General features: G+C 38.7%; 1 protein-coding gene across 1 annotated transcript in view; it reads right to left on the reverse strand.

Moving 5' to 3' along the window:
- MPP3 (membrane palmitoylated protein 3) overlaps nucleotides 1-14,462 on the reverse strand; it is a 93,867-nt gene that overhangs the window by 17,726 nt on the left and 61,679 nt on the right. The window contains exons 12-15 of the mRNA XM_032235848.1: nucleotides 13,003-13,023; nucleotides 8,284-8,325; nucleotides 6,356-6,520; nucleotides 3,970-4,050 (exon numbers count right to left, since the gene is read on the reverse strand). Of these exons, the coding sequence (XP_032091739.1) occupies nucleotides 3,970-4,050; nucleotides 6,356-6,520; nucleotides 8,284-8,325; nucleotides 13,003-13,023 (309 nt within the window). The remainder of the gene's footprint in view (nucleotides 1-3,969; nucleotides 4,051-6,355; nucleotides 6,521-8,283; nucleotides 8,326-13,002; nucleotides 13,024-14,462) is intronic.

The following is a 14,462-nucleotide window of genomic DNA, read 5'->3' on the forward strand; positions in this document are numbered from 1 at the left end:
GAAAGACTGCTTAGACAGGCTAGGTCCTCCTATTTACTCTTGCAAGCTGTGAGATAACAAATTTCCAGTTCTAACATCAATCAGATCATTATTCCTCTCTTTTGTTGAAGCAAGCGCTCAGTCCCAGCTAGATACTTAATCCTAATCTTCCGTTGTTAATGCCTAAACTGAGCAACTCCTGGGGTAGAGGGGAAAAGAGAGATCTCAGGACTTGCCCATAGAAAGCAACCATTTGTGAGTTGAATTCTGGAGACCATCCTTGCAACAGGGGCTCACCATGGCACATGGGAGGAAAGTCCCCTGGTATTGTAAGTAATTATTGGAGGCAATTTAGGTAAATATGTTGTTGTTTGTTTCAGTTTTAGCATCTTTTTACATCTTTCAACTTCAGTATCCATTTTACAAATTCTAGCTTAGCAGGCAACACAAGAATTTCAGAAGACAATGCTTAATTCATATATAATTCTAAGACACAATAGGTAGGTTCAAAAACCAACCTAAGGAAAGACGAGCAATATTGTGTGAACACAAACCATATTAAATATCTGAAAGTGACCAATTAAGGTTAGAGTTACGGCATGTGGGGAAGCTGTTGTAAAAATAAAAAAATCTTCCCAAATGTGATAATTCTAAAACGCACACACACACACACACACACACACACACAACTGGTAAGTTCCCTACCAAAAAAGAAGTAGAAGCCTTAGAAACAAAAACATGGTCTTATATTGTGGACTTCCTATGGACATCTTTGGTTACTGTGAAAATTAAAACAAGGAAGACCGAGTTTAGGACAACCTTCAATCTGATCCAACAGAGCTCTTCCTGTTTTATATTAGATATTGTAGATACAGGAATCTGACTATTAGAGGAAGGATATAGCTAGAACTCCAATGAGCCAAATATGTGGCAGCTGAAACACCATTCCATGCTATGTTTATAAAGCTCTTGGGAATATGCTACAAACCTTAGCAAACAAACCAAAGATAATCCCTTGGACAAACAATCCCCACCTACCATTCACTCCTGTTCCAGCCAATTGCTGCACATGCAAAAACAACATCTGACACAAATGGTCCCATAGAGATAGAAAGCAATGTCTACATTTATGATGATCCCACTGGAGAAAAGGCCCATCTGTGCTGCTCTCACGACATGAAAAATGGACAGAAAAAATGAACAGAGGGTTAGGTTATGCGACATATGGTCACAGACAGCAATTATTTAAGATACACTGGGATAATTATTTCTATCACATGTTCCAGATGGACAGGCTGCCAGTTCAACCATCATCCTCATACAGCAGACTTTTTCAAGAGTTTAGTGCTTATGATAAATGCAGCAAGTTGGGTGTGAGTAATATTAGAAGCTTAAAATTATTGGTGCTTGTGTTCTCCAAGTTTTCTGCTTGGTTTTTATTTAAAGTTTGTTGATTTGTGATGCCCTTGGGGAGATATAATTCAAGAATTAACTAAGGTGGAATAATTTGGATGGCAGGATTTTGCCACTCTATTGGAATCACTAGTTGTCTGAGAAGCCAAGGAGATAAACAGACAGACAGAGAGACATTCATTTACCAGGGAAACAAACTCTCCCAATCAACAGCTAATCTTCAGATTAATTTTCAAAAGTAGTCATATTTTGCAGCAGTGGATTACGCATTAGCCAAAGGGGAGGGCTTGATTTTAAGATGCAAAAAAGATGAAAAGACTCATAGAAGTATTTCAATCTTTAAATTCACCGCAACAATCTCCTTGGATTAAAAAAATTTACACACACACTATGGGATTCCTCTGAAGGCAGTAAAAAAAGATAGTAGGGGGATTATCAGGCCCCACTTACTCCAATGTGGCCAAAGAGAGGCAGCCTGTAAAAGGAGGCGGGATTAACAGACAAAAGAAAATCCCAATCTTCTTTTGAAGTATTGATTCCATATTATCCCTTTGCAGTTATACAGTATATGGGCTTTTTAGATCAGGGTGTCTCACACACAATTTCACATCTTCCAGTATCCTAACCAGTCTGTTTATCTTATGTTAGGTTACTGTTTATCAAGTGATCTGTTTTTCACTATATTTTATCCTGGTGTCTTATAAGTCCCAATTCATGGATCATTATCTTATAATAGTGAGTTGGCTTCCATATCTCAGTGGCTCTGTGAATATATTTTTGAAACTACACACTCTCAGAACACGGACCCAGAAATGGCCGGATCAGAGAGAAAGGATCAATCATGATTCAGTGAAGAAGGAAAAGGCAAGCAAGAAAACCAAACAAATACACACAATCAGGACAAATATTTGCATGACCATAGTAAATGAATTCTTCAAACTGGAAAGTATTCAGTAAGCTACTGGGTAAAGGCAAGAACAAATATGGACAACATTGGTGACTGTATCCACAGGCCAAAACAGAAAGTGCAGCAGGATGTGTGTTTCTGTTTATTCACATACACAAACATCACATTTATGTGTGGAATATCAGGAACATGATATTATCAGAGCAGAAATATAGCACTGGAATATAGCACTGCCTTTCTCTGATCGAGATAAATAAAATGGATGGGAATTCATCTTTACACAAGAGGCTCATCAAATTTTCTTCTGTGGACAGGAAATTCACAGAACAAATGGAGACATCATCATTTTTAGCAAGAGTGCAAAAGTCAATGCTTAGATACACCCCGCCCCGAAAATGGTAGAACAGTCACAATCCAAGTTCTAGGTGAGATTTCCTATGTTACAATGATCCCGTTTTATGCTTAAAGCACAGATCTAGAGGAAGATAATATTGAAAAGTTCCTAGATTACCCTGCTGACCCACTTCACAAACTAAAACATGTCACAGTCGTAATAGGCAATGTGTGTATTAAAACGTTAAAATAAAAAAGCATTTGGAATCATGGGAACAAATGAATTTGGGGTTGAAACAAAGCAGATGATTGACTAATAGAATTCTCCCGAGATCATTTATTGTTTGCAGTAAATGCCTTCTTCTAATAAGCTGCAAGATTTAATTGCCAGACAGACAATATCAAAAACACATTGACTAAAACTATATACTTTGCAAGTTAAAATGGAGGTGTTCAGCTTTGCCAACAAAAACAAGACCTGACTGAAATCAGGAACCTCTTATGAATTACAATTTAGAAAGCAACAAAATAATCAGACCAATAAGATACAATCTCAGCAATATTTCATATGAGTGAGCAGTGCAGGTAAATAACAGATTTAATATATTAGGCTGAATAAACAGAACGTTTGGAGATCGCTCTGGACCAAATCTGTGATATCATCAAAGGTGAAACAAATATATTCCACCTGGTAAACAGCAGAATAAGGAGAAATGGCTGTCTGTTGGTTTGTTGAAAATAAATGAGAAAAATTGCAAGGCAAAAGACATTAGCAACATAAGAAAGTTTATCCAAATAAAAAGCAATTGTTTAAGATATGACTATGAAAGCTAGTCATTAAGAAAGTCTGAATGAATTAAAATTAATGTGTTATCCCCGTGGTGCTGAGAGAAACTGTTGAGTACAATGAACAGCAAGAAGTAATCATTCAATCTTAGATAATAAAGCTAAATGTTTAGCTACTGTGGCCATATTATGGAAGCACGAATCTCTGGAGAAGACTCTGATGATTGGAAACATAGATGGAATAGAAAAGTTGTCAGCAGAACATAAGATGGCCAGATGCTTTTACTGATAAAACAAGCATAACTTTAAAAAATCCAAGGAGTTAATTATTCACAAATAATTCTGGCAAATTGATGTCCATTAGGATGTGAAAAAATGGTAATGAATGGATTACTGAACAACAGCATCCTCTAAGTCATCTAGAGAACATTACCATTGGGCAGTTTGATATTTGTATTAATAAAGTAGCATAAATAGAGAAATAAACAACTTTGCATTTCATGGGGAGGGGATAGGTGACTAGAAACATCTTGGGAGGGGGAGTTTCTTACGTGGCACAGCAACTCCATATTCTTGTGGATTTTCTGCCACTACTTTCTGCTTGAGTTCATTTAACCGAGACCCCAAAGAACCTGAGAGATGAGAGGAAGAAGAGGGTGAATAGACAAAACACAAGGCATATGCAGCAGAAGCCAACCATAAAAAGATACAGGCCAATGTTTGATTGGCAGCTTTATCTATGTTGGTTCTGCCCTTAGAAGTGAATCAAATAAGATATGATGTGCACTGTTAGCAACTGTCTTAAAAGCTTTCTAATAACACACTTCTGTGTCCCAATAAGCTCACAGCCTCTGATATGATTCCTCTCCAGGTTAGAGTGCAAAACTTCTTTTTATTGTGGTGGGCATTTCTAGTTTTCAAATGCAAACAGCAGGCATGGAATGAAAGGTTAGCAATCCTAAATCCATCATCTCCTCCTGTACAATGACCCCCATCAAGATCCATATAGCCCAAATCCACTGTACTTTTTAAACAGATCTATAAGCCAATTCCACTACTTTTGAAGGCACTAAATGAAGGCTTTGCTCAGCTTTTGTACCTCGTTAGCTTTATCTTCCAGACTTTCACTTTTCAAGCAACTGGCCTTCCTTCTCAGGTTAAGTCAGAAGGGAAAGGCATACCGCAGAGATTGTTTGGAAGGTGGAGAGCTTTGTCTTTAGAGGGCCAAGCTGGCAAGCCCAGTTTGATCTGCTGCTTTCCCATTCCAGGTTAAGGAATTGGGTAGCATCCTACATCCTGCTCAGTGGAAGAAGTAAAACACAGTGGGGAAATGCACAGTGGGGAAAGGAAGATGAGTAAAATTCCTCATGCATGTTTATTTTACATATAAACCAGTTCTTCTCAAACCTTGGCAAATTTAAGACATGGCTGGTGGAAAATTCCAGGAGTTGAGGCCACATGTCTTAAAGTTACCAAGATTCAGAAACACTCATATAAACAATTTTAAAAATATTTATTTTTATTACATGTTTATCTTTTTGTTTCCTTCAAGGAGGTGATGGAACTTTGCATCATCCAACAACCAGGTGCTAATGTTTACAATTTCCAAAATAGGAAGCAAAATTCCTGTGTGCTAAATGAACAGCAGGAACAGGCTGATATCCCCATATCCTGATCTGAGCTTCTCAGAGGTATCGGATGAGCCTTTGAGGAAATGGGATTCTGGACTAAAAGAACTTGATTCTCATCCAGCATGAGTTTTATATTCTTAAAATCTGGAGCCTTTACCTTCAAAGAAGTATGCTTATCAAGCTAAGAGTGACATACTGTAGATAGAATCTTTACAGAGTAAACCCTTTCTACTCTCACCATAATGGATATGCCCAGGGAGATTCTATGGCTGTGATAGCAAATCTATGGCATGCATGCCCAAAGTGGCACACAGAGCCATGTCGCCTGGCATGCACAACATTGCCTGTTCCTCTTCTGGGTTTCTGGCACGCATGCATGTGCGATGATCAGCTGGCCTTTGTGCATGTGGCAATGCCGGAAAGTGGAAGAGCTGGTCTCCTGTTTTCCAGCATGAGTATGCATGCTGGCCAGCTGATTGTCACGTGCGCCATACATGCCAGTAATTGGAAGACTAGCTGTCTGGTGCACATGCACGCACTAGAAATCGGAAGTTTGTTTTCCAGCTCGTGCATGCTTTCTAGCAGCTTGTCTACTGGGTTGTGGCCCAGACAAATGTGCAGGCTCTCTTTTCAGCACTGGGTGCCAAAAAGGTTCGTCATCATTGTTCTAGGGAATGGCTCTGCTTACTCTCTGTCACTTATCCAGGTCAGGACTATGCTGCCTTTTGTATTCCCTTTTCTGGAATGTGCTCCTTCCTTGCTAGGAAACTGCAACTCCACTGAATTCCCCTTGCACCAGCTCACCCTCTGAAAGCACCATCTCTCATAATGTTATTCAAATCCTGTCTGTTTTGAAATACATTCATGAATTTAGTGAACACGAAGAGAAAGTTACCCAAAACTAATTACAAGAGGCATGGTCCTCTGAATTATAGATTTTATATATATAGTAAAATAAATGACTACTTAATTGGGAACTACCTGGATTTTGATGAAGATGGATCCAAAACTCGCTTTTCTTTCCTCATGATCCTTGATACTGACTGGTAAGCTCTACCACATCCCATACCTTCCTAAAAAGATGAGAACTTCAGGGTGCATCTTTGAGGTCACCATATAGTTTGAAAATGTTGATGTCCACCATCTATGTCAGTGTTTTCCAATCTTGGCAACATTAAAGCATGGGCTGGCAGGAGAATTTGGGGAGCTGAATTTAAAGTTGCCAAGGTTGGGGAACTTATCTGCAGTGTGTCAACAATCAGTTCCCAGTAACAAAATGGTGCTCTTTTTACACACAGCAACTCACCAATTAAAACCACCAGCCTCTTCCTTTCAGCAGGCTGCTGCTGGTATTTGATGACTTCCTCATATGTGAGAAGTTCTGGAGTGGAGTTTTGTTCTGTTTGTTTGACTTCATTTGGATCGCTCTGCTTCTCCTTTCGGCTCAATCGGAAACTTCGTCGCAAGCCAGCTAAAAGGCCAAAAGTAAATATTTTCCTTCTCTGTGTTATTCAAAGTGTTAGGAAAGGCTTAATCAACTCTATTTAGTCTGCTATCCAATCATCTGGTGATTCTCAAACTTCAAAAGATTATATCCTCCCCTTCTTATTAAGTTGTTGCCAATCAAATCTCAAAATGTCCATTATGATATGTACCATATTGTTCAGAATATAAGACGCACCAAGATTTTGAAAAGACAAATTAAAAAAGAAAAATGTTTTTACATTCTGCAGAGCTCCAAAAAATGGCCTGTTTTTTGTGAAAATGGGCCTATTTTTCGTCCCAAAAAAAGGACATGGGGGGGGGGCTGGGGAGAAGGGGGCAAAAACGTGAAAAAAACAGGCCCACATAGGCCAAAAATGCTGTATTCAGTGTATAAGACGCACTCAGATTTTCACCCTTTTTTTTTTGAGTGAAAAAGGTGCTTCTTATACTCTTAAAAAATACAGTATATAACAGCTAGTTCTCAGCTAACAACTGATGGCTTAGCAACAATTTGAAGTATCTCCCAAAAGGTACTTACAACTTGGTTCCAAAGTTCCAACACTCCCCACCCTACACACAGACAGTTATATGAGAGTATCAGCACTTGGCCCATATTTATGGCTGCTCCCAGCCCCACAGAGTCACCAGATAATGATTTATTATTTACATTGTTTTTGCTGAACAAATGGTTTGCTTAACAGTCATAGCCTTTGCTTAACAACTGCTGCAAAAAAAAATCATAAAATTCAAGTCAGTCACATGATGACTCACTTTATGACCATTAAAACATATGACCGTAAAGGGTAGGCTCCATTTTAGCCATATGCTGAGGACTGATTATTTGAATGTCAAAAATAAACTAGGGAAGGAGGGAGGGAGGAAAGGAGATCAAGAGCATAACTAGAACTAAAATGAATACCAAGAAACAACCTAGTTGTTCGTTACTCATTCAGTAATCCTTACTCATGCGCCCATTAAGTTCAGCCCAAGGGTGAAATGTTACCAGTTCGACCGGTTCGCCTGAACCAGTACCAAAGATGCCAGCTGTTCACCTGAACCAGTAGTAAAAAAAATGCTACCAGTTTGGGTGAACCGGTTTTTCCAAAGATCAGCTGTGCTACACAATTTATATTAGTTAGAAAGCAGGATTTCCTGCTTTCTAGCTAATCTAAATCATGTGGCACAGTGGATTCCCTTTGCTGTTTTCTTGCCTTGCTGTTCGCTTGCTCGCTTGCCAGGCGTGCTCAGTAGCAGGCTCTGCCCACCCACCTAGAGGTCATTTTGACGCTCTGCACATATGCGGAAGGTCATATTGCTACCGAACCGATAACAAAGGTAAGTGGATTTCACCCCTGGTTCAGCCCATTTTTCAATCATGTTCCATGGCTGCAGTCATAGACATTTTTCTTTCTCCCATAGAAGTGGACGGCTATTATTCTTCCCTAGTAAAGAACATCTTGAGAACAAAGTTTTAGAAGGATTCCTCCAGCTCTCTCTAATCTGGTGTAAGGCAACTTCGCTAGTTATAAAACAGCTGAATATATACTATATCGCCAAAAGTATTCGCTCACAACTGAGTCTGATTATATGGATGGGTGAGTGAATACCTTTGACAATATAATGTAAATACATTAGGTGCCCAATTTATATAGTTGCAGAACTATTTGCAGAACAATTGAACTATATACCTTCCAGGTTCTAGGACAGAATCTGGAATATGTATTATTCATTACAAAGACTGGTACCCACCTATATATTGTCCATTGAAGTAACCCTCACAGTCACAGTCTTCTGTATAGAAAGAAGAGTGAGAGAATAGGCACAAATGTATTAAAAGTTGCAGGTCATGCATTCTGGAAATAAGAATGCCATTATCTGTCTTTAAGTGCTAATATGAAAACCGGTGGGAAATAAAGAACAAAGGCTAGACAAATTCAGTAAGTAAAGCAGTTGTGTTGTATAGAGAGATTGGCTCCAAGCATCCACAGGCAAACAATTCTGTCTGAAGCTCTGGAGAAGTGTGGGCTGGTGCCAGGCTATGCCAGTCCAGTCTGGCAGTCTTTAAACATCTCAGATGTCTTTAATTTTGAGCCAAAAAATGGGAGTTCTACATTTGAAGTCTCACTGGTTGAGCAAGGCCAGTGTTTGCTTGATTGATTTGCATATTATTGTTGTTGTTGTTGTTGTTGTTGTTAAAACTGATATCATAATAAAAGGTGAAATTGTTTAATTGTGGACAGCAATACTGAAAAATATAGATTTCTGGGGTAAGGTAGCTTTCTAGGTTTCAAAGTAAGGAAAACATCCTGTAAAGTTGATTTACCATAAATAGAGGAGTGCTCTTTTTAAAAAAAGTAATTATAATTCAAAGGCTGAGTTCAAGAGTACAAGATAGACAGACAACAAGCAGTGGAGATCTAGAAACAGCAAACAAGCAGGCTCTCATGAGCCATGAACATGCTTGAAAGTTACCCCAGAGAGTTTTCAAAGCATAGAACGGTGATGGCGAAGCTTTTCGGCACCAAGTGTCCAAAACGGAATGGCATGTATGCACGCCGGCCAGCTGGCCTTCACAGATGCCAGAACGCTAGAAAATGGCTTGAAAAACAACTAAAAAACAGCCAGTTTTCAGGCCATTTTAAGGGTTTCTTTTCAGGCCAAAAATGGCCTGGAAAACAGCCTAGATTTTGGCTCCAGTGCCCGTAAAGATCAACTGGCAATGGCAAGTGTGCCCGCAGAAAGGGCTCTGCATGCCAGCTCTGGCACACATGCCATAGGTTCACCATCATGGGCATAGAGGTAGGGCTGCAGGTATCTACCCCACTTTTTGCAAGAATCTCTGACACGCATAGCACATGAAAAGAGTCAGGGTTTAAAATGTGTGGCTGCAACTCGAGTTTTTGACCTCCCCCAACAAATGTCTCTTTAGGGCTAGGGTAGAAGGCCCAAATCATTCATCTAATGTTAGCATAGTGAAACCTGGGTGAAGAGAATGTTCTTCAATGTGGGGAATGAAATAGTGAGTGCACATAAAAGATCTACTTGTCCCTGTGTGCATGTTTAAGTTTAGATTCTGAGTTTTTGGTCTCATTGAACTCAGGAGGGGGAACAAGTTTTAAACAGTTTTAGGACTGTGTGATCACTTATTCCACAAACAATGCAATTATTTTTAGATGACTATGACATGGGAAACCATCCACTGGTTGTTTCAAAATGACAAAATAAGCGGCACACTCAACTGAAGAATTCAAATGTGAATTGCCAACTGTTACTGTTGTGTAAATATTTTAATAAATCCTTTCCCAACTGGTCAGACTGAATTGCCATAATCTCCTGTCAGTTCACAAATCTGGGTAATCCTAGCCCTGTTGGCCTTTCTTAAGGAGTAAAAAAAAATGTAGAACTTCCCTCAGGTATTTGGCAACATAGGGAGGCCAGGCCTGAAAATTGGTTTGTCTACTTTTAGTTTTCATTGATGAGAAACAGAATGATTTTTAAACCCTCACATGCATTGGATTGATGTGCTTGATATTTACTTTATACGTTCCTCTTTTTTGCTTTTAGCCTTCTATGTACCACCGAGAGCAATTGTTTTGAGAAGCTTGACTATATAAATTGTATAAACAATTATCTGGAAACTGCCATGTTAGAGACAGCTCCTCTAATCATTCTGGCCAAATAAGCAGCAAATGACCTCGGCCCCTTTAAACTAATATAAAAAGCACATTGTTTATCATTAGAAGGAAAGTGTTTTTCTTTATTTCTTTGCCTCTTAACTGGATTGGGTTCCTTATTTATCTATTTATATAAAGAGTTTGTGTGTCCTCCCATTTTAAGTAATTCTGAGTGGCTCACAAAAATAAAACTAATAAGTAAAACAATAATAAAACAGTAAAAAAACAGTAAAACAATAAAAAGTAAAAACACCCTTTGGGATGCCCACTGCAGGCTCAGCTGCCCTCCTTCCATGCTATCTGCCTACACAATCCTATCCCAGGCCTCGGTGTAAAGTCGGGTCTCTGCGTAAGGTTAAAAGGATGGAGGCTGTCAAATCACAATGAGAGTGTGTTCTTGTGTGGTAGGGGCAACCATGGAAAAGGCACTAGATGGGATTCCATTTTAGCCATAGCTGCACTAGGGGACTCTCCAATGGTGGGATTCAAAATCTTTTACTACTGGTTCTGTAGTGTGGCTTTGTGGGCATGGCTTTGTGGGCATGACAGGGGAAGGATACTGTAAACTCTCCATTCCCTCCCCACTCCAGGGGAAGGTTACTGCAAAATCCCTATTTTCTCAGCTGGGACTCAGGAGGCAGAGAATAGATGGGGGCAGGGGCAGTCAGAGGTGGTAATTACCGGTTCTCCATACTACTCAAAATGTCTGCTACCGGTTCTCCCAAAATGCTCAGAACCTGCAAAATACCACAGCTGGAACTGTCCCAATTGCCTTAAATCAAGGCAATTAAATTTAAACTCCTGCATTATTAATACTGCTAATAAGACTTTGTTTATAAACTGAGCAGCTTTTCTTATTTGAGGCAATTGTTAAGTTAAAAAAGGAAGCCATCACCCCAGTACATTTTTCTGGTAGGTGCAAGGCCAAATCATAAAGAAAAAGGAGAAGGAAAAATAGCTACACATTGTGGTTCAACAGGAAATTACCTGCTGTGTTAACAAAAAGCTCCTAGAAACAGCACAATAGCTTTTTAAGAAACAGCAGGAGCTTAATCCATGTGATTAGCACGTACAAAAAAATAAATTACATAGTAAAACACCGGGCAAATTAATAGCTAAGGAAAATTAAACGAGATTGACATAAGAGGCCCTGAGTGTATATGAGAAAAGTTTCTTTTTCCTCTTTTATGAAGCTGTAAAAGACTGATTTCCACTACAGACAGAATAACTTTAATCCAAGGTCTAAGAGCTAATTAGGTGTAGTGGTTAATGTATCAGGCTAATAATCAGAAGATCATGTGTTCATTCTAATTATGGGCACAGAGCAAGTTGGATGTCTCTGGGCCAGTCATTTTCTCTCATTCCTAGGAATGAGGTGGCAAGCCACTTCTGAAAAACCTTGCCAAGAGAAGCGAGGCAGTATGCTCCATCCCATAATTGGATATAGCAGGTTGCCCTGATAAAAAACACTTTCTAAGGTTTGTCTCGGCAGTCTCTGATAATTGGACAAGACTGAACAAGGGGGGGGGGGAATCCAAGTACTGCTAATAAGTTAGGTAAATGACCCTTCTCCTGGGCTGAATGGGATACCCATAGGAAATTGAATTCTGAATCAACCAGTGATTGGATGTTGTAATGCACCTAGTGTCATATGATAGGTGGCAGAGGTGGGTTACTCCCGGTTTAGCCTGGTTTGGCTGAACCGATAGTGGTATTTTGGCCTGGGTTGCAGAACCGGCAGCGACCCAGGCTGGCCACGCCCTCAAACCAGTTCCCTGGTTGCCGCTGCCATCGCCGGCATGTTGTTTAGTAGTGCATGTGCGTAGTTCACTGTAAATTGTTCTACACATGCATGAAGAACAATTTACATTGAACTGTGCACAGGCGCACAGCGAAGCATGCACAAAGCAAACTGATAGTAAAACAGGGAGCAATCCACCTCTGATGGGGGGCTATACAAATATAATAAATGAATAAGCATCTTAGCATTCTAACCTCAATACTCAAAAAAAACCCATTCTGATTTCAGCATTTCCACAAATATCAATCATGATGTTGCTTTTGTGTTGGACATTCCCTCTTCTCAAACATGTTCTTAGCTCACTTTCTCTGCAAATCACTTCTACCTCTTCTTCTCCCCTGCTCTTCAGCTTGCTCCCCCTCAATTCCCACTTAGATTAAGCACCAAGCAATCCATCCTTTTCTTTAATTTGGAGGCAAGTTATCTATATTATATGCATTTTATACCAAAGCAAGATAGTAAGGTAATATTAAGCATAATCACATTGAAATAATACATTTAGATTTATGAACATGCCTAGTTTATTCACATTTTTCCTAGCAAGGAGGAATAAAATGGGATCAGATGTTATCTAATAAATCCCATTATTTGAAATTTATCACTAAATGAGCATCTAAATGACCTAAAATTGCTTATAGCACCCACAAAGCAAGGATGTAGAAAGCTGCCCCCAAACCTCTTCCTTTTTTTTTTTAACAGAAGGGTTTCAAATCCTCAGATCTGTCTCAAAGTTCCTCCCAACATTCCATGTCCTTTCCATTTAAGTGCCTCACTGTTTTGTCAAATTATATTCAGATTAGTTTTTAAAAAGCATCTCTGATGCAGAATCAATTATAGAAAATGAAAAACAAATGCACAATTGCACCATCTATTCAAGCTGAACAATCTAAGTTCTCTGTATCGGCATGTTGATTTCCTTCACTGCAGGATGGTTTGAGCAGGCAGAAAATGACTCTCCTGGTGCTGTCACTCCAGAATAGCTGGAGAACCTACCTTTCTCAGAAGACTGATCATCTGCGGTTAGCATGAAAAGACAGAGGTAAGATTGTTAAAAGAAAGCCAAGAAAAATGTCTCAAGGGATTCTTTATTCAGTCCAATTGCTTAGGTGTAAGGAAAGCATCCCATATATATTATCTTGACAGGGAAAATAATAAGTAGATGTTATATTCTGCTTATGAATTCTGATGTGGTAAAAAGCCTATATGGATATACAGAGACCTAACTGAGAAACAAATTAAGTATGTAAGGAAATTTTGATTTTTTCAAAATTAAAAAAAGAGATATATTTGGACCAGTGGGAATAGTACGAAGAAAAAAGGGTTGTAATTTACATTAAATTATAATTACAGAAAAACTTCTATAAAATGATGTCTCATTGGTACATGGAACTAGATACGTTGTCAAAAATATACAAGGGAATTTCAAAATATGGTGGAAAGGCGATCAAACTGAGGGAACGTTTTTTTCATCTTTGAGGGACATTTAATAAAGCTAGAAAATATTGGGATCAAGTTTGTATTTGATGCAGAATATTTTAAAAGTGAACTTAGAATTGAAAGCACAGACTTTTTGGGAGGCGTAATGGATAAATAATTGAGATATTTTATGGCACTTGTTTTTATAATAGGATAACAGCAGCGAGACTCAAAGATGGAAGGATTTACAAATATCAACAAAGGAAGAATAGATGGCGAAACTAGTAGAATTGGGGTGTGTGGCAAATTTTATTTCTACTTTGAAACCATTTTTGGATTTTTCCCAAGAAACTGAAAGAAATGAAAAGTTGATTTTTGGGATTTGAGAATTAAAATTTTATGGAAATATGAAAATAATGTAGACAAATGTTAACCTTGCAGTAAGTATTTGATGTAGCTTTTTAAAACATATGTGTAACAAAGAAAATTGGTACATTATAGGGGGGAAATATGTATTTTTCTTTCTTTTTTGCACTTTCACTTTTTCTGTTTTTTCTTTTTTCAAATCTTTTCTATTTATCTTTTTTTAAATCAATTAAATTTTGTGTGTGTGTGTGTGTGGAGAGAGAGAGAGAGAGAGGGAGGGAGGGAGGGGGGGAGAGAAGCAGGATTTTACCCTCCTTTTGCTCCAGTTTGAATGGAGAAGGCCCAACTCAGAATTTAGTTAAACAAAACCTGAATAAGTAAGTAGAGATTATCATATAGGGACTTTTGTAAAACTTCAAAACTGTGCGTTTACTCCTCACCAGTTGTGCAAGAAATTTTGTTATTGCTAACTTCCTTTTTCTCCCCCCCCCCCCATTTTTCTTTATAATTATCAATTGACAATATCATGGTACATGGGCTCCAGAAAACTACATGTTTTGATGCACATAAACACATAGGATCAATGACAGGAGCAGGCGGGATCCTTACAAAACTAGTTGCATAGGTGGATGAGTGTGATATTTTGACAGAAAACATCCATACAAAGATAA

This window comes from Thamnophis elegans, chromosome Z (assembly GCF_009769535.1).
Source record: "Thamnophis elegans isolate rThaEle1 chromosome Z, rThaEle1.pri, whole genome shotgun sequence".
Taxonomy (NCBI): Eukaryota; Metazoa; Chordata; class Lepidosauria; order Squamata; family Colubridae; genus Thamnophis; species Thamnophis elegans.